At 35.5% G+C, this 21,443-nt stretch overlaps 1 protein-coding gene across 1 annotated transcript; it reads right to left on the bottom strand.

Moving 5' to 3' along the window:
* Positions 1-14,421: 14,421 nt before the first annotated feature.
* Positions 14,422-14,972, bottom strand: LOC131619156 (uncharacterized). The gene is made up of 2 exons (XM_058890286.1): positions 14,654-14,972; positions 14,422-14,606 (listed from the first exon to the last, which is right to left on the bottom strand). Exons 1-2 carry the CDS (start codon positions 14,970-14,972, stop codon positions 14,422-14,424), a joined length of 504 nt encoding a protein of 167 aa, XP_058746269.1.
* Between the last annotated feature and the right edge of the window lie 6,471 nt (positions 14,973-21,443).

The following is a 21,443-nucleotide window of genomic DNA, read 5'->3' on the forward strand; positions in this document are numbered from 1 at the left end:
ATGAAATGTTTTAAACAAAATTACCTAGAAAGGTTCCTATAAAGGACATAAGACGTTTTAAACAAAACTACCTAGAAAGGTTCCTATAAAGGACATGAAACGTTTTAAACAAAACTACCTAGAAAGGTTCCTATAAAGGACATGAAATGTTTTAAACAAAACTACCTAGAAAGGTTCCTATAAAGGACATGAAACGTTTTAAACAAAACTACCTAGAAAGGTTCCTATAAAGGACATGAGACGTTTTAAACAAAACTACCTAGAAAAGGACAGGATATGTCTTACACAAGACTGCTTGGAAAGGTTAGGATAATTGTCTTGGACAAGGCTACCTGGAGAGGTAAGAAATTCTTTGGTTGCTTCTGGATTATCTTTGAAGAAAGACTTGGAATGAGGTATTAGACTTGTATCTGTGCGCGTTGAGATTGAATCGTTGATTACGATCGTATTTGCACTGTAATTGGATGATAACACCCTTTTGATTATGAAGTGACCTGAAAAGGCAGCGTTAGTTGTATGCAATGTCATGATGCATGTGTCATGTAATGAGATTCCCAAAATAAATGAGAATTATGCATGTATGCTTATCCCACACTGCGGGATGTAAATAGTACAGGCGTGGGAATATCAATTATGCCACAATGCTCCTTGTGTGATACTAGTGTGACTCCCCGATTATCGGAAATTTTGAGAGATGTGCCCCTTAATCTGAAGGAGGGACCTTTAGAGAGAACTCGAATTTCACCATGTCTTGCCTGATATGCATTGCCCCAGTGTTTGATTTTTTGAAATATATGCCCCTAGTCAATAGGATCCCTGATTGTATGCCCCCGTTTTAGGAAAACCTTCTGAACGTGGTTTCCTCATTCAAGGGTCTTTACCAGGAATGATTGTCTTTGATTAGACCAATTTCAAGGTCTCCTTGATGCTAAGTGTTGATTTGAACGTGAAGCAGATGCTTTTCAGAATGAGTCATGCATTTCGGTCGCATCCTGACGAACAATGATTTGCTGAGTACTTAGGATGAGATGATGTCTTCTATAAGACTACCTGAAGAGGTCCTTGGGAAGAATGGGAAATCGTCTTAAACAAGATTGCGCTTTAAACAAAGCTCAAAGGGATGTGTTTGTGCAGAGGGTCAAAAGATTCCTATAAAGGATAAAGACTGTTTTATGGAATATGGGGTTTTAAACAAAACTTAGGAAACTCATCTTGAAGAAGATCACCCTAGAAAGGATGGTGAACTGTCTTAGAAAAGACTCTGTACTTTAAACAAAGTTTGACAAGGTTCTTGAAAGCGTAAGAGAAGTTTGAATATGTCTTAAAAGACTAACTGGAAAAAGTTAAGAGATGTCTTACAGAAGACTACCTAGAAAAGGTTCTTGGAAAGGAAAATGTCTTAGAGAAGACTGTCTGAAAGGGTTTGAAAATAGAAAGGATAAGAAAATGGGTCTTTAAAAAGACTATCTGAAAAAGGCTCCTAGAAAGGGTAAAAAGTATTTGAACATGTCTTAAAGAAGACTATATGGACAGATTGAGAAATATCCTATACAGGTTCCTGGAAAGGATGTGAGAGTGGTATTGACACCATCTGATACTGAGTGACCTTTGCAACATGCCCCCCGGTAATGGACTTGCCCCATGGGCTATTCAGCGTCCTTGAGAGATTTCATGGATCTTGATTAGATTGCCCCATGTAAATGGGATAATGACGGGTTATGCCCCGTGTACACATTAGCCATCCCAGTCATGCGTAAGGGATGTTTCTTCTTTTGACGAGTTTTTAAAGCTACTTCGTCAGTCAGTAGGATTTTTAGCCATTAGCCATGCCCCATGCAACTTCTCCCTGATGTTTAAACATCTGAATCCACATAGACAAGTGTACTTTGTAATGAAATTCACAAGATGCGAATGCATATGTCTGTCTTGAAAGTTTAAAAACATTTTCGAGTAAAACAAAGTTTTTTCTTTTGTAAGAAAGTGATATCAACTCAAGAGTTATAGTAGACCTTAAGGAGTCGGGATACCTTTGGTAACGATATGCTTTCGAACTAACCATGCTTCAGTTAGGACTTTTAAGGGTTGTAACGTGGCCTGGTTCACGGTTTAAAGAAACAAAAGATAGAGGCTCAAAGTTTATTTGTACCCATCCCCATCTTTGTGATGTTCTCCAGTCCTATGCTCAGTTAACTATGCATTTAGTCTCCAAAAGAATTTGGGAATTATGACGTTGACATTCATGATGGTTCAAAAACCAAAGGTTTATCTGCAAAGGCAGTCATCCTCCTTTTTTGTAATATTTTCTTTTGTGAGGGTATGTAATGACCTCTTTTCGACTTTGTTATCCCTAACTTTTGTCTGAACTGTTCGTTTTAAAACTACAGTCAGCGGGATGCCCCAATTTTGCCTAAGTCTCCTTAATAAGTTTTGACTTAGCAGGCCCTTGCATTGCTTTCTTTTTTCTTTTGCGGATATTGACTGCCGGACTTAATGGTGACAGAGAACCATCGCTGATTATGTTCAAAGGAACAGTTTGGAATAATCAAGTTAACTGAGCAGCTACCCTACCCCAGGTTATGTATCAAGGGTTTTATTTTATACGAAGGAAAACTCCTACTTCTTTAGGCTCAAAGGGGTTGACAAGGGATTAACATCCTTATATCTCTGTTATTTAGGAATTGAAACAATGCCTGTACATCGTCAACACGGTCTGTTCGAAAGCGTAGTGTATGAAATTGTGGTATCGTTTTCGTCATTCTCCCTCTAAAGGTGTACGACTTTGATCGAGAGTTGAATATCACAAAGAAGAAAACCAAGTAAAAACACAGTTTTAAATATAGTGAGAACACTAGGAATGAATCAAGACAAACGTAAGCAATGCATTAATGATTGTTGTAAAGTACATAGCATATGTCGTAAGACTAATGTTTAAACAAACGGAAAGAAATTGCGAATGAAAACAAAACTAATGATCTAAGAAATCCTCCTTCTAGCCACTTATGGCTTTAGACTTGCTAGGATCTTCGAACTCAACGAGCCCTTCTTCAATTAAATCTTGTATCTTGTGCTTCAATGGCCCACAATCCTCTGTATCGTGGCCAAGACTATCTGAATGATAAGCGCACCTAGCATGATGCTTGTACCCGGGAGCGGGGTTAGCCGGAGCTGAGTATGGAGGCAGCAGAGTTATGTTCTGACTGAGCAGATGATGCAGAGCTTGAGACAGCGGCATGTGCAATGGGGTGAATGATCGTTTTGGCTTGGACCTCCAGGTGCGTTGGCCACCCTGTTGCTTTTGCTGATCCATTGATCTCTTCTGCTGAAATCTTGTTGGATAATATGGTCGGGATGTTAGGTTATCCTTCCCAATGGTTCCTTGCTCTGGAGATAGAAGAGAAATCTTCTCTTAATGCCATGAAAATGATGTGTATGCCATGCATGATATGCATGATATCCTTTTTCCTTCTTTTTTTTGAATAAAATATGATGCAAGAATGCACATGATGTATGATGAATGGAAAAAGAAATAATAGAAAAACTAATGATCAACACATATATATACATATAGCACCTAATCACATAAGTTCATAGGTTCGACGTAGCGGCTCTTGGGAGCCAACCTTTTTATAGGGGGGTTCTAGAAGGTCTCATGGGGTCGTTCGTAGCCTCCGAGACTTTTTGTCTCTTTGGATTTTAGAACAACTCATTTTATCCATGAGGTTCGAATTTTTGGGGTAGGTTCTCGGAGAGATCAGCCAAATATCCAGTCCTGCCCTCAACAAAGTCAAGCCTCGTTTTGGACATTTCCGAATACTCAACCCACTCCGAGTGGAGTTATCAATGAGACTCGTAGGCGATTCATACTCCCCTATTGATCTCAAAGTTAACTCCCACACTTAGGGTTTAACACAACATAGAAAATACCAGCAATGCATATAAAAATATGACAATTAGGAAATTAAATATAAATATATTAACATAAACAATTAAATATAAACATATTATAAACAATTAAATATTTTTTAGATAAAAAACAAATAAATTTTTTTTAAAAAAAATAATAAAAAAATAATAATTGCAAACCCTAAAAAAGGCGAATTAGCCAAACCCTAAAAAGTTGTCAAACCTAAACCCTGCCAAAACCTAAAACCTATAGGAGCATAGTATTCACCATTTAAGTTATCCCCAGCAGAGTCGCCAGCTGTAGCAACCTGCCTAAAAATTAGACTTAGAGAGTCGCCACCTATTCTACTAAGGCGAATAGGAAACCCTACGCAGTATATAGATCAGGGTAAGATACTATATTCAGGTCGAGGGAAGGTGTTAGGCACCCTCAACCCTTTCCTAAAGGCTAACATCACAAAGATAGAGGTTTATGGCAAAAGATAAAGAAAGGTAACAAACAATTAATAGGGTTAAAGGCATGATTAAGATTTGGAGGAAGGGGACTCGCCTTGTTGCCAAGTGCCTACGTACCTCCTAATGGAGGATCAGAGTCTACGTAGTTCGGGGCACAGGATTGTACGCCTTAGAGTTGAATGGAATGTATTTGAATTTGTTTTGAAGTTGTTTTGAAATACGAATGTTCGAAGGTATTTTGAGTTACCTTATCGTAGTTGTGAACATCGCAGTGTTGAAACACCGTAGTATCGTGGTTTTAGTGTATTTTGAGTGTTTTGAAGTTTTGGGCGTACAACCCTGATTTGGTATGGCACTATTAACCGCAACGATCAATAGATTCGATCGCCATAGTTAACAGATTGAAAGTTGTATCGTTACCAATTTTTATCAATTAATTTGATTATTACTAATAACGAATTATAGTATTTTAATAATTTAATAATTAATTTGTATCATTATCCCTCGCAACCGATTAATTCGATTAAAAAGAATAAGGAATTTAAATGGGAACATAGGCTAATCATCGCAACCAATAAGATGGTTAAAACCATTTAGCAAAATAAATATTAGTATTTTAATTTATAGGATTTTATTAATTAAATTAATCGATTATTAATCATCGCGACCAATAAATTTAGTCGGAACGAATAATAATTTGAATCCTAATGTTTTGATACTTTAGCCCAAATGGGAGGGAGCAAACCCTAATATCTTAATATATTTCTCTAGGTTTGTTGTGATTTATATAATTAAAATAATTAAGTCGAATAATCAACATAATCGGGACATATTATAATCCTAACCCTAATCCTAGTTTTATTATTCTAATCCTAATTTTATAACTTAATTAAATTAAATACTACTAATCAATATCCAACCTAACTATTTAACTAATAGAATAAAATAAAAATATTAATTAAAACCTGGTTATGATCCTATGTTACTGCTTGTTGATGGGGTACCATGGACATACAAATCTGGAGCGTTTGATTTTGCTTGCTGGAGATCCAACGGTCGCCGGTTGATGGTGCATCGTATGCACGTGTTGGTCCTGAGCACATGATCTTGCAAAGAAACATTTCAAAATATAAATAGATGGGTGAATCCCCCAGGGATCGAACCCTCTCCAGCACGCTGACTGCATATTCCCTTTTCCACCAGGCCATTCGTTAATTGCTGATAATAACACCAGCGTAAAACATAATATATTGACACAAATAAATTCCAGAATTTAAATGAAAAACGCGCCCGCTACAGTACCATCTTCTTCCTTTGTATTTTCTGAAACACAAAACATTCACCCACAGTTTTCTACCGTGGCCGTAGGTTCATCTTCACCAACCTGCACCATGGAATAGCCCAGATCGAATGCACGTGACCTCACGAACTCAATGGATATATTAATTGGACCTGTAATTACCTCTAACCTAAAATCCCTCTTTTGAGAGGTATGAACCCTAACAATGGTGTTTGGTTATTTCTGGCACAAAATTCTAATCAAAGCATTCGAACACGTTGTAATCAGCATGAATAACAAGAATATGCAACCAAAATTATCTAATAGCGCACGAATTAACGGATTCGATTATAAACAAAGTGTGCAAACCGTGGCCTCTGTGAGAGCGAATCTGAGTGCTCTGGAGAATGGTGACGGTCTGGAAAGCTTCAGATAATGTCGAAGAACCTTGCTGGATAGTTGGATTCGTTTGAATTTGTCTGCAACTCCTCTCCCATGGCCTTCTTGATTTCACGGTTTTTTTAAAACTCTGTCCAGTCCTCCTTTTGGCCGAAAACCCTCCCCCCTCTGTTTGCAATTGTTGTTCAGTTATATATGATTCAATTAGATTAACAATTTAGGCATTGAATCTTTAAAAATCCATGATTGGAATATTGATTGCAATCACCATAGAAACCTTCCAAAATTAGCTCTAATTCCTTCTTCATTCTTTTGTATTTTAGTTTTTTTTTTAATTTAATATTTAATTGAATAGAAATTCAAATAAATATAAATAAAAGCCACAAAAATATGAAAATAGGTTTAGAGATTTTTATTTATGTTATGGATGTATTGAATCATTTAAACTAATGAAAAAAATCAAATCTTGGATTTAAAACAAATTATTTCACTTTTATATGATTTATCCATATTTACATGAATTAAAATTCAAATAAATAAAAATAAATAAAAAATAAAATAATTATTTTAAGAGTCATCGTAAAGCCTATAAACAAATTTGTAATCCACATCATATGTCCATTGGTCAAGAAAACCAAAATCACTTAATTGGAGGACCTATAATCTCTTGTACCCTTTAGATGAAATGAGATGGGCAAATTTCGGGGTATGACAGCTGCCCCTGTTCAATCTTCTTGAACCTGAAGAAGTAGAAGATGATTGGACACTGAAATGCCCTGAAATTTGCTTGCGTAGGGAAAGAGTTTTGTGGGAGATGGGCTTATAGATGTCATCTATTTGCCTGGAAGGGTATTTGTCTAAAGCGTATGCTTTTCAGACCTGGATCATTTGATTGTATCTGAGGAGAGAGGAAGCAATGTCTTACATAAGACTACCTGAAGAGGTTCCTGAATAGGGTATATCGAAAGTTGATGCGAAGAAGCTTAGGCTTTGAACAATGCTTAGGAAGAATGTCTTGGAGAAGACTAACTGAGGAGTTCTTTAAAAGAACTAAGCGTGTCTTAGAAAAGATTGGATAAATATTTTAAGAAGGCTACCTAGAAAGGCATGATATGTCTTAAACAAGACTGACCTAGATAGGCTGAGATGTGTCTTAAACAAGATTCACCTGGAGAGGCTTTTAGAACGGATATGGAATGTCTTAAACAAGATTAACCTAAAGAGGTTCCTGGAAAGGATATGAAAACGTCTTAAACAATATTACCTAGAAAGGCTAGGATACGTCTTACACAAGACTAACCTAGAAAGGTTCTTAGACAGGATATGATACGTTTTAAACAAAACTATCTAGAAAGATTCCTATAGAGGGCACAATATGTTTTAAACAAAACTATCTAGAAAGATTCCTATAAAGGGAACGATGTGTTCTAAACAAAACTATCTAGAAAGATTCCTATAAAGGGAACGATATGTTTTAAACAAAACTACCTAGAAAGGTTCCTATAAAGGACATGAAATGTTTTAAACAAAATTACCTAGAAAGGTTCCTATAAAGGACATAAGACGTTTTAAACAAAACTACCTAGAAAGGTTCCTATAAAGGACATGAAACGTTTTAAACAAAACTACCTAGAAAGGTTCCTATAAAGGACATGAAATGTTTTAAACAAAACTACCTAGAAAGGTTCCTATAAAGGACATGAAACGTTTTAAACAAAACTACCTAGAAAGGTTCCTATAAAGGACATGAGACGTTTTAAACAAAACTACCTAGAAAAGGACAGGATATGTCTTACACAAGACTGCTTGGAAAGGTTAGGATAATTGTCTTGGACAAGGCTACCTGGAGAGGTAAGAAATTCTTTGGTTGCTTCTGGATTATCTTTGAAGAAAGACTTGGAATGAGGTATTAGACTTGTATCTGTGCGCGTTGAGATTGAATTGTTGATTACGATCGTATTTGCACTGTAATTGGATGATAACACCCTTTTGATTATGAAGTGACCTGAAAAGGCAGCGTTAGTTGTATGCAATGTCATGATGCATGTGTCATGTAATGAGATTCCCAAAATAAATGAGAATTATGCATGTATGCTTATCCCACACTGCGGGATGTAAATAGTACAGGCGTGGGAATATCAATTATGCCACAATTCTCCTTGTATGATACTAGTGTGACTCCCCGATTATCGGAAATTTTGAGAGATGTGCCCCTTAATCTGAAGGAGGGACCTTTAGAGAGAACTCGAATTTCACCATGTCTTGCCTGATATGCATTGCCCCAGTGTTTGATTTTTTGAAAGATATGCCCCTAGTCAATAGGATCCCTGATTGTATGCCCCCGTTTTAGGAAAACCTTCTGAACGTGGTTTCCTCATTCAAGGGTCTTTACCAGGAATGATTGTCTTTGATTAGACCAATTTCAAGGTCTCCTTGATGCTAAGTGTTGATTTGAACGTGAAGCAGATGCTTTTCAGAATGAGTCATGCATTTCGGTCGCATCCTGACGAACAATGATTTGCTGAGTACTTAGGATGAGATGATGTCTTCTATAAGACTACCTGAAGAGGTCCTTGGGAAGAATGGGAAATCGTCTTAAACAAGATTGCGCTTTAAACAAAGCTCAAAGGGATGTGTTTGTGCAGAGGGTCAAAAGATTCCTATAAAGGATAAAGACTGTTTTATGGAATATGGGGTTTTAAACAAAACTTAGGAAACTCATCTTGAAGAAAATCACCCTAGAAAGGATGGTGAACTGTCTTAGAAAAGACTCTGTACTTTAAACAAAGTTTGACAAGGTTCTTGAAAGCGTAAGAGAAGTTTGAATATGTCTTAAAAGACTAACTGGAAAAAGTTAAGAGATGTCTTACAGAAGACTACCTAGAAAAGGTTCTTGGAAAGGAAAATGTCTTAGAGAAGACTGTCTGAAAGGGTTTGAAAATAGAAAGGATAAGAAAATGGGTCTTTAAAAAGACTATCTGAAAAAGGCTCCTAGAAAGGGTAAAAAGTATTTGAACATGTCTTAAAGAAGACTATATGGACAGATTGAGAAATATCCTATACAGGTTCCTGGAAAGGATGTGAGAGTGGTATTGACACCATCTGATACTGAGTGACCTTTGCAACATGCCCCCCGGTAATGGACTTGCCCCATGGGCTATTCAGCGTCCTTGAGAGATTTCATGGATCTTGATTAGATTGCCCCATGTAAATGGGATAATGACGGGTTATGCCCCGTGTACACATTAGCCATCCCAGTCATGCGTAAGGGATGTTTCTTCTTTTGACGAGTTTTTAAAGCTACTTCGTCAGTCAGTAGGATTTTTAGCCATTAGCCATGCCCCATGCAACTTCTCCCTGATGTTTAAACATCTGAATCCACATAGACAAGTGTACTTTGTAATGAAATTCACAAGATGCGAATGCATATGTCTGTCTTGAAAGTTTAAAAACATTTTCGAGTAAAACAAAGTTTTTTCTTTTGTAAGAAAGTGATATCAACTCAAGAGTTATAGTAGACCTTAAGGAGTCGGGATACCTTTGGTAACGATATGCTTTCGAACTAACCATGCTTCAGTTAGGAATTTTAAGGGTTGTAACGTGGCCTGGTTCACGGTTTAAAGAAACAAAAGATAGAGGCTCAAAGTTTATTTGTACCCATCCCCATCTTCGTGATGTTCTCCAGTCCTATGCTCAGTTAACTATGCATTTAGTCTCCAAAAGAATTTGGGAATTATGACGTTGACATTCATGATGGTTCAAAAGCCAAAGGTTTATCTGCAAAGGCAGTCATCCTCCTTTTTTGTAATATTTTCTTTTGTGAGGGTATGTAATGACCTCTTTTCGACTTTGTTATCCCTAACTTTTGCCTGAACTGTTCGTTTTAAAACTACAGTCAGCGGGATGCCCCAATTTTGCCTAAGTCTCCTTAATAAGTTTTGACTTAGCAGGCCCTTGCATTGCTTTCTTTTTTCTTTTGCGGATATTGACTGCCGGACTTAATGGTGACAGAGAACCATCGCTGATTATGTTCAAAGGAACAGTTTGGAATAATCAAGTTAACTGAGCAGCTACCCTACCCCAGGTTATGTATCAAGGGTTTTATTTTATACGAAGGAAAACTCCTACTTCTTTAGGCTCAAAGGGGTTGACAAGGGATTAACATCCTTATATCTCTGTTATTTAGGAATTGAAACAATGCCTGTACATCGTCAACACGGTCTGTTCGAAAGCGTAGTGTATGAAATTGTGGTATCGTTTTCGTCATTCTCCCTCTAAAGGTGTACGACTTTGATCGAGAGTTGAATATCACAAAGAAGAAAACCAAGTAAAAACACAGTTTTAAATATAGTGAGAACACTAGGAATGAATCAAGACAAACGTAAGCAATGCATTAATGATTGCTGTAAAGTACATAGCATATGTCGTAAGACTAATGTTTAAACAAACGGAAATAAATTGCGAATGAAAACAAAACTAATGATCTAAGAAATCCTCCTTCTAGCCACTTATGGCTTTAGACTTGCTAGGATCTTCGAACTCAACGAGCCCTTCTTCAATTAAATCTTGTATCTTGTGCTTCAATGGCCCACAATCCTCTGTATCGTGGCCAGGACTATCTGAATGATAAGCGCACCTAGCATGATGCTTGTACCCGGGAGCGGGGTTAGCCGGAGCTGAGTATGGAGGCAGCAGAGTTATGTTCTGACTGAGCAGATGATGCAGAGCTTGAGACAGCGGCATGTGCAATGGGGTGAATGATCGTTTTGGCTTGGACCTCCAGGTGCGTTGGCCACCCTGTTGCTTTTGCTGATCCATTGATCTCTTCTGCTGAAATCTTGTTGGATAATATGGTCGGGATGTTAGGTTATCCTTCCCAATGGTTCCTTGCTCTGGAGATAGAAGAGAAATCTTCTCTTAATGCCATGAAAATGATGTGTATGCCATGCATGATATGCATGATATCCTTTTTCCTTCTTTTTTTTGAATAAAATATGATGCAAGAATGCACATGATGTATGATGAATGGAAAAAGAAATAATAGAAAAACTAATGATCAACACATATATATACATATAGCACCTAATCACATAAGTTCATAGGTTCGACGTAGCGGCTCTTGGGAGCCAACCTTTTTATAGGGGGGTTCTAGAAGGTCTCATGGGGTCGTTCGTAGCCTCCGAGACTTTTTGTCTCTTTGGATTTTAGAACAACTCATTTTATCCATGAGGTTCGAATTTTTGGGGTAGGTTCCCGGAGAGATCAGCCAAATATCCAGTCCTGCCCTCAACAAAGTCAAGCCTCGTTTTGGACATTTCCGAATACTCAACCCACTCCGAGTGGAGTTATCAATGAGACTCGTAGGCGATTCATACTCCCCTATTGATCTCAAAGTTAACTCCCACACTTAGGGTTTAACACAACATAGAAAATACCAGCAATGCATATAAAAATATGACAATTAGGAAATTAAATATAAATATATTAACATAAACAATTAAATATAAACATATTATAAACAATTAAATATTTTTTAGATAAAAAACAAATAAATTTTTTTTAAAAAAAATAATAAAAAAATAATAATTGCAAACCCTAAAAAAGGCGAATTAGCCAAACCCTAAAAAGTTGTCAAACCTAAACCCTGCCAAAACCTAAAACCTATAGGAGCATAGTATTCACCATTTAAGTTATCCCCAGCAGAGTCGCCAGCTGTAGCAACCTGCCTAAAAATTAGACTTAGAGAGTCGCCACCTATTCTACTAAGGCGAATAGGAAACCTTACGCAGTATATAGATCAGGGTAAGATACTATATTCAGGTCGAGGGAAGGTGTTAGGCACCCTCAACCCTTTCCTAAAGGCTAACATCACAAAGATAGAGGTTTATGGCAAATGATAAAGAAAGGTAACAAACAATTAATAGGGTTAAAGGCATGATTAAGATTTGGAGGAAGGGGACTCGCCTTGTTGCCAAGTGCCTACGTACCTCCTTATGGAGGATCAGAGTCTACGTAGTTCGGGGCACAGGATTGTACGCCTTAGAGTTGAATGGAATGTATTTGAATTTGTTTTGAAGTTGTTTAGAAATACGAATGTTCGAAGGTATTTTGAGTTACCTTATCGTAGTTGTGAACATCGCAGTGTTGAAACACCGTAGTATCGTGGTTTTAGTGTATTTTGAGTGTTTTGAAGTTTTGGGCGTACAACCCTGATTTGGTATGGCACTATTAACCGCAACGATCAATAGATTCGATCGCCATAGTTAACAGATTGAAAGTTGTATCGTTACCAATTTTTATCAATTAATTTGATTATTACTAATAACGAATTATAGTATTTTAATAATTTAATAATTAATTTGTATCATTATCCCTCGCAACCGATTAATTCGATTAAAAAGAATAAGGAATTTAAATGGGAACATAGGCTAATCATCGCAACCAATAAGATGGTTAAAACCATTTAGAAAAATAAATATTAGTATTTTAATTTATAGGATTTGATTAATTAAATTAATCGATTATTAATCATCGCGACCAATAAATTTAGTCGGAACGAATAATAATTTGAATCCTAATGTTTTGATACTTTAGCCCAAATGGGAGGGAGCAAACCCTAATATCTTAATATATTTCTCTAGGTTTGTTGTGATTTATATAATTAAAATAATTAAGTCGAATAATCGACATAATCGGGACATATTATAATCCTAACCCTAATCCTAGTTTTATTATTCTAATCCTAATTTTATAACTTAATTAAATTAAATACTACTAATCAATATCCAACCTAACTATTTAACTAATAGAATAAAATAAAAATATTAAATAAAACCTGGTTATGATCCTATGTTACTGCTTGTTGATGGGGTACCATGGACATACAAATCTGGAGCGTTTGATTTTGCTTGCTGGAGATCCAACGGTCGCCGGTTGATGGTGCATCGTATGCACGTGTTGGTCCTAAGCACATGATCTTGCAAAGAAACATTTCAAAATATAAATAGATGGGTGAATCCCCCAGGGATCGAACCCTCTCCAGCACGCTGACTGCATATTCCCTTTTCCACCAGGCCATTCGTTAATTGCGGATAATAACACCAGCGTAAAACATAATATATTGACACAAATAAATTCCAGAATTTAAATGAAAAACGCGCCCGCTACAGTACCATCTTCTTCCTTTGTATTTTCTGAAACACAAAACATTCACCCACAGTTTTCTACCGTGGCCGTAGGTTCATCTTCACCAACCTGCAAATTAAACACCAATATGCACCATGGAATAGCCCAGATCGAATGCACGTGACCTCACGAACTCAATGGATATATTAATTGGACCTGTAATTACCTCTAACCTAAAATCCCTCTTTTGAGAGGTATGAACCCTAACAATGGTGTTTGGTTATTTCTGGCACAAAATTCTAATCAAAGCATTCGAACACGTTGTAATCAGCATGAATAACAAGAATATGCAACCAAAATTATCTAATAGCGCACGAATTAACGGATTCGATTATAAACAAAGTGTGCAAACCGTGGCCTCTGTGAGAGCGAATCTGAGTGCTCTGGAGAATGGTGACGGTCTGGAAAGCTTCAGATAATGTCGAAGAACCTTGCTGGATAGTTGGAATCGTTTGAATTTGTCTGCAACTCCTCTCCCATGGCCTTCTTGATTTCACGGTTTTTTTAAAACTCTGTCCAGTCATCCTTTTGGCCGAAAACCCTCCCCCCCTCTGTTTGCAATTGTTGTTCAGTTATATATGATTCAATTAGGTTAACAATTTAGGCATTGAATCTTTAAAAATCCATGATTGGAATATTGATTGCAATCACCATAGAAACCTTCCAAAATTAGCTCTAATTCCTTCTTCATTCTTTTGTATTTTAGTTTTTTTTTTAATTTAATATTTAATTGAATAAAAATTCAAATAAATATAAATAAAAGCTACAAAAATATGAAAATAGGTTTAGAGATTTTTATTTATGTTATGGATGTATTGAATCATTTAAACTAATGAAAAAATCAAATCTTGGATTTAAAACAAATTATTTCACTTTTATATGATTTATCCATATTTACATGAATTAAAATTCAAATAAATAAAAATAAATAAAAAATAAAATAATTATTTTAAGAGTCATCGTAAAGCCTATAAACAAATTTGTAATCCACATCATATGTCCATTGGTCAAGAAAACCAAAATCACTTAATTGGAGGACCTATAATCTCTTGCACCCTTTAGATGAAATGAGATGGGCAAATTTCGGGGTATGACACCATCAAGTCATTGAACCACACATCGTTGGACTTATTACGCAATTTAGACTTGATAATCTTCATTGCTGAAAAAGCTCTTTCAACGGATGATGTTGACACCGACTATATCAAAGCTAACTCAATAAGTTTATAAACCAATGGAAATACCAAATGTTTCTCAGTTTGAACCATTTTCATAGCCAAACTTTGAAAATCTACACAAGTGGAAAATGAAACATTTCTTCTCACTTGAAGCACATAAGTTTCAAGTTGATCCCTAATTGTTCCCCGGTCGTCATCAGAAAAGTCTACATGATAAATATAAGCAAGACAAGCAAGTTTATCAACATCAAACTTGGAGAAAGAGTTTTTGGGGTCAAGACATGAGAAGCAATCAAGTATAATGTTACTCCCTTCACTAAACGGTGATCCATCTCCATGCATATTTTATCAATAACAACATAAAAAATCTCTGCACGGTAATGATGAAGATTAGTGATAGTCCTCCCTTCTGCTCTTGAACGACCCCGCACTGGTATTTCGTCATCCATATTTGGTACCGGGTACCGGAATACTTTTAGCAACACAAATTCTTGGACATCGGCAAAAAAAATATTCCAACCACTCTCTCTCATTGTGCCCAACCGAGCTTTGAAAATATCAACTAATTCCATGGCATTCACAATATTAAAATCTTTTCTTTGCAATACATTTGAAAGCTCGTTTGTGATACCAAACAACTTTAACATTAACCTAAAAATAAAAGCAAATTTAAAGCTCTCCATTTTTTCTATCAAACCTGTTGCTTAAGATGGTCCACGTCCATCTTCATCAACCATACTAAGCACCTTTAACACAGAGGACCATATTTGATCCAAACGAAGCAATGTAGTATGATGTGAACCCCATCTAGTATCACCGGGTCTAGTGAGACTAGATGATTGGTCCAAGCCCCTTCCTCTAGATATCTCACAACTCTCAAGTTTATTTAAGATATCTTGGTGTTGTGCCTCTGTCAAAGCATCCCTCCTCTTACAAGATGCACTTGTTATATTCACAATCAAGGTGATGTACTCAAAGAAATCATGAATAGATGAGAAACTACTAGTAACAGACACAACAACCAATTGTAAACGGTGAGCATAACAATGGACATAGAAAGCATAAGGCCGTTTTCATCTAGAATTTTTCTTTGCAAACCATTAAATTCACCTCTCATATTTGAAGCTCCATCATACCCTTGCCCTCATATCCTTGAAATAGATAACTTGTACTTATCAAGAATACCTTAAAGAGCATCCTTTAATGACTTAGATGAAGTATGTGTGACATGATGTAGGGCAATAAATCGTTCCACAATATTCCCTTTGTCATTCAAAAACCTAAAATAAATTCAACCAGTTTACTTGGCGGCATAGAAAATAATAGGTAATGAAAATTGGAAATTGGAAAATACAACTACTAATCTCAACATCGCCGGCATTTTCTCTTTGAAGGATATATCACGTGACTCGTCAATAAGCACGGAGAATTGTCTATCACCAAACTCTTCCATAATCACCTTGGTAACTTCATATGCACAACACGTTGCAAGCTCCTTTTGAATGTCACCGCAAGTCATTGTGCAATTTTTTCCACCACGATCAAAAGCATCCTCACTTGTTCATTATGAGATTTTACCCAATCTACCATCTCTCTAAAATTGCCTTTATTTAGCGAAGCAGAGGATTCATCATGGCCACGGAAAGCCATGCCTTGTGCTAGGAGATATCTTGAACAATCTAAAGAACAAGTCAAACGAATCTTATACAATTCTTCTGATTCCTTGGTTGCTTTAGCAAACTTACTTGTCACACTTTGTCTTTGATTATTGTAATCATGGTAGTGCTTGACACATGAGTTGTGCAAACTATTATGACTACCAGCATGACCTTTCAAGCCTTGAGATGCATGCTTTCAATCTCTATATCCGCTTTTAGTGAAGACTTCAAAACCAAAGTGTTCGGCCCTCCCGGGTTGCTTAAATAGAAAACAATAAAAAAATAAGTTGCATCCTTTATCTCACTATATTCTAACCATGTATAATTCTTATAGCATGATTTACAAAATGCTCTTTTAATACTTCCAAATTGAGTACGAGGAAAGCTTGACAAATCTGGTTGCATTGGACCCTTCAATATATATGCCCTCCTCACTTGGTCTTGAATATCCGGAGCATACTCATTAATTTGTTTCCTACGACCCGGATCACGCACAATCTCCTTTGGATTAAACTCATTAACCACATTATTTAGAGGTGGTTCTAATTCAACTTCCAACTGCACAACATTCACATTCTCAATATTTTCTCTATCAACCAAAAATCTCCTCATCTCTAAACAAAAGATAAAATAGTTAATAAATTAATAAATAACTGTTGAAAGTATATTGGAGTAATTTTAGTTTATCGTTTCCACAGGGATTGGTGTGATATCACCGCCGTTCTATAGTTTATATTGTCTTGAGTTAAAGTTACTTTGGATTTGGTTTGGTAAAAGATCATTCACAAGTTTAGTAGCAAAGATTAAAATTTGGAAAGTTCTAAGTTTAAAGAAAAGTATCAAGACTTGATTTAATCGACCTAATATTGTATGTCTTCCTACGAACATGCGTATGAATTCGTTATCAATCAATAATTCACGTATCGTTCGTCTATACCGTTCGTTTCCGCAACATTATAGCAAGATTTACCGTATTCTTCAACCGATTGAACAATACAAATAACAGTTAAAAACCGATACAAAGTGATTATCATTCATTAATTCCATGTCTAGACTTAATGTTTGATACATGATAGAGTTAGATCAAGATTGAAATATTGTATTTCACAAACATTTAAACCATAGAAATTCAAGAGTAAACAAACTATATCATCTATATTGATTAAGAACTTGTTTATACACAATATTCACAAGAAAAACATACAAAAGGTAAGGAAGATTACATCAAAGCCTTGACACCAAAAGGGTTTAGCTATCCATAGACATGGTAGCTTGCACAAGAAGGAAGGAATGAAGATAAGCAAGCATCAACGGTGATTACTCGACGATCAATGCTCCGATTATCCGATTCTATGTTGCTACAGTGGTATTAGGGTTCCTTGGCTCTCAAAATAGTGTAACTATCTCTCAAAAACAGAATTGATCTATTTATACAAAAATCAGATTCTGTCAAGTGCACGTCGCACGCTCCTACTCGTGTCGTGCCATCCTCATTAATGATCAAACCGCCCTAAAGCGCGCATCGCGCGCTCCTTTGCTCGCGACGCACGCAAGCCCCTTAAATTTGCCTCAAAAATATCTCTTCAGCGCGCGGCGCACACACTTTCTCGCGACACACACACTTTCTCGCGACGCGCCCTTGAGACTGACTTTGAAATTTCTTCTTTGCAATTCTTTCAATTTTTCAAACCTCAAGTTCCACCTAAAAGAGAAAACATGTACAAAAATCAAATAGAAAAGAGATTAACATAAAACAAAAGCTTAATTAACTAAACTACTATTATTTACTTCAAAATAAACGGGGATCACAAGAATACGCGATAAATTAGTCGAAAGGTGCCAAATACAAGAGCCAATATTAACACAATTTGGCACCTAACAACTCTCCCCAACTTAAAACCTTATTGTTCCTCAATCAAAAACAATGATAAATTACAAGGAACATTAAACAACCACAAGATCACAAGTTTAACCAAGATCAAATGGGTGGTTCAAATTCCAAAAGCACACAAAAATAACATCTTACCATTACCATAATAACACCATGATTAAGATACTAGTCCTATATACAAATTCTATGTCAACAATTCCTAAAGAAAAATAAGTTCAAGAATGAATCACAACCTACACACTTCTCTTGTAAGAGAATCAAAATTGAGGATCCTAACACTCACACAACAATGACGCTAACATCCAGAATTAATTATGCATTCATCTAAACAACAATTATACAAAAAGCGTAAAAGCATGAATCACAAAGGACTTTTAAGGTTGTAGCTTGGCTTGGTTAACAAGGAAGTGTCATATCTCACGACCATTGAAATGAAAGTGTCAAGACCTAAGAGAGCATTCAATTTCACAATTATGTCTACACATCCTTACCAACCAATTTCATTCTTTTCTTGCTCAAGAGGCCAACCTTTTATTTTCAAGGTAACTTGCTAATGATATACACAAAGCTCTTAGCTTTTATTCTCTTTTCTTCTCTTTTCTTTTTCACTCTTGAGAAATCAATTATTTGTATTTTTTTCTTTCTTATCCACACCAATACATCTTTTTATTCTCCCCAACTTGAATATCACAATCACATAATTAAGAATTCTCCCTATTCTAAGGCAAAAAGGAATCAATCCTAACCATATTTCATGGTAACGATTCAAGGTTAAAAGAAAGTCATCAAGATTCAAATCAATAATCGGCAATGATATACAATTGAAAACAAGGATGTTATACCGATTGAATCTTGTCAAAGCGGCTCTAAGTGGTTAGCAAATACTCATACACTCACCGGGTAGGTTACACTACAACACGGAAGGCCTGCGAAAGCGCTTATTTTGGCCTTTAAAAGCGCTTTAAAGCGCTGTGAAAGCCAGCGCTGGCGTAGGTAACAAAAGCGCTTCTAAAAGCGCTCTGGTAGACCCCCCTATAAGAGCGCTTTTCTGAAAAAAGCGCTCTGGTATCCCCCCCTATTAGAGCGCTTTTTCTGGAAAAAGCGCTCTGATAGCCCCACCTATAAGAGCGCTTTTCCAAAAGCGCTTTCGTAGGTTGCGTTTTTTATTTTATTTTTTATGCTTTTTTTTTATAAACCTATTATTTTTATAATTTCTAAACCTGCATTTATGGCAGCATTCTTTCATGAACCTGTAATTTACCATTGTTATCCCATAAACCTATAATTTACAATCGTAATCCAATTATTTCAGTAATCTCATTATTTCAACAAAGAAGCGATTTCGATTATATACTAAACATGCATTATAATTATACCATTGTAATTAATCCAAAATATATATACACCGATTCACATATTTCTAACATGAAAACAACTAAACCAATTCACATGACATTATAACAATAAGAAAATCATCCCTAAACAACTAAATCAACTAAATCGGTCCTAGTCCTGCAAAGTCTGAACATCTTCAAATGACTGAAAATCTTCACAATCTGCAAAATAAAAATAATATAATCAAAATAAGATTATTATTATATAAAGGATCTAAAATAAGAAGGTAAAGAGTAGAACGAGTATATATATATATATATATATATATATATATATATATATATATATATATATATATATATATATATATATATATATATGTCGTGTAAAAAGAATAATCAAATTAAATATATCAATAAATACAAATTAATTTATTAATATTTAGGACTTTATATATCTAACTTGAATACATGGAATGGAATATCATTTATTGTAAATTAGTTGAACAAATTTTGTACATAAAGTTTACCTTAAATTTAACACAGCCACGTCATATAGCCCAGAGGGATAAAGCAATATAGATCACTAACAATAATCCTGTCACAGACACCCTCAAGAACAACATTAGCTACATGTTATTGATAGGAACACTATTAGAAACTCAACCAACAGCATGTCAAACAATTACAAAATTTGAGAAGTTGTTACCAAATTGGTCAAAAGAGCCCAGTATCCTTGTGAGCTTTCTACTATCTCTTAGCAATATAAGAAGTTTCTCTGCAACAACAATTAATGTAAAGTTCACAACCAATTGACAGGAAAAATTAGACACAAATAAAAGTTGAATATTAATTTCTATGACAAATAATACATGACAACTAGTTACTACTACTTACCCTTCAGCGTTTTCCTTCATCTTTGAGCTATGCTATATCTACACTTATTTTCCTACACTTGTATATTACACCGTATATTTTAACACAGATAGATACTTGTGCACAGAAATTAAGATAGAATAAATTAATAAAAAATGAATTGTATACCTTGTATGTAGAAAATTACGGTGTTGGTGTAAGCTAGGGGTGTATGTTTACTCAATCAATAAATGTTGCAATAATGAGAAGGGGTTGTTGGACTAGAAATTTGAAGGTTTTGTTGGACTTAACCTGCATCGCCTCATTTCTATCCAAGTTGTATTGTGTCACAGAATATGAATCAAATAACTGTACCCCGAAGGATCCTGCCACAGAAGACTTCGGGGTACAATACTTGATTCATATTCTGTGGAACATAATCGGCAGGGGCACATTGTGTTCTATCCTTTACCAGTTCATCCACTGTTTGAAGCTCAACCTACAATAGAAAAACGTGATTATTACTAACTACATATAGAAAATCTTGAATCATGTTAATTTCCAGATACATTATATTGAAAAAAAATTAGAATGTGAAAGCTAAAAGAGTTCAAAAGTTCCCTAGAAATGAATGTTCTCAACACGTTCCACATTGGAACTCGTAATAGTGGCTAATAAAACAAAAAGTCCTATGCTTTATGTCCAGAAAAGATCATGTAAAAAGCGATCAATCCTGGAGGCCCTTTAAATCAATTCATACTAAATTAAAAAGTGTATAAAACTATAGATAATACATCTATAGATGTAAATACTAACTTCACGGATCTAATGAAACTTTTATTCCAAAAACAAATTACTTGAGTTTTTTTTTCTGCATAAAAACCTAACAAACTTTGTCTTCAATACTCTAAATCACACTAATAAATATAATCCCTTGTAGGTCTCATTATCAATAACATCTTCTACTTACTTGATACATGTCTTCAATAATCTAAATCACTGATAAAAACCTAACAAACTTTGTCTTCAATACTCTAAATCACACTAATAAAACCTAAATCACTGATAAATTAAAAAAGCCCCAATAATATTAACTATAAATTAAAACCTAAATCACACAGATTTTCAGAGTTTCAGATTTTCAGATTTTTAAGAGCAAAACACAAAATCAGATTATCACCGGACCTATGGCAGCAACAATGCAATGACAGCAAACCCATTCATTAAAACCTAACACAAAACCCTAAAACTACTACAGACCCTAAAACTACAACAGTGAATTTCGCTAACCTTCACAAAGTGAAA

This window comes from Vicia villosa, linkage group LG7 (genome assembly GCF_029867415.1).
Source record: "Vicia villosa cultivar HV-30 ecotype Madison, WI linkage group LG7, Vvil1.0, whole genome shotgun sequence".
Lineage (NCBI taxonomy): Eukaryota > Viridiplantae > Streptophyta > Magnoliopsida > Fabales > Fabaceae > Vicia > Vicia villosa.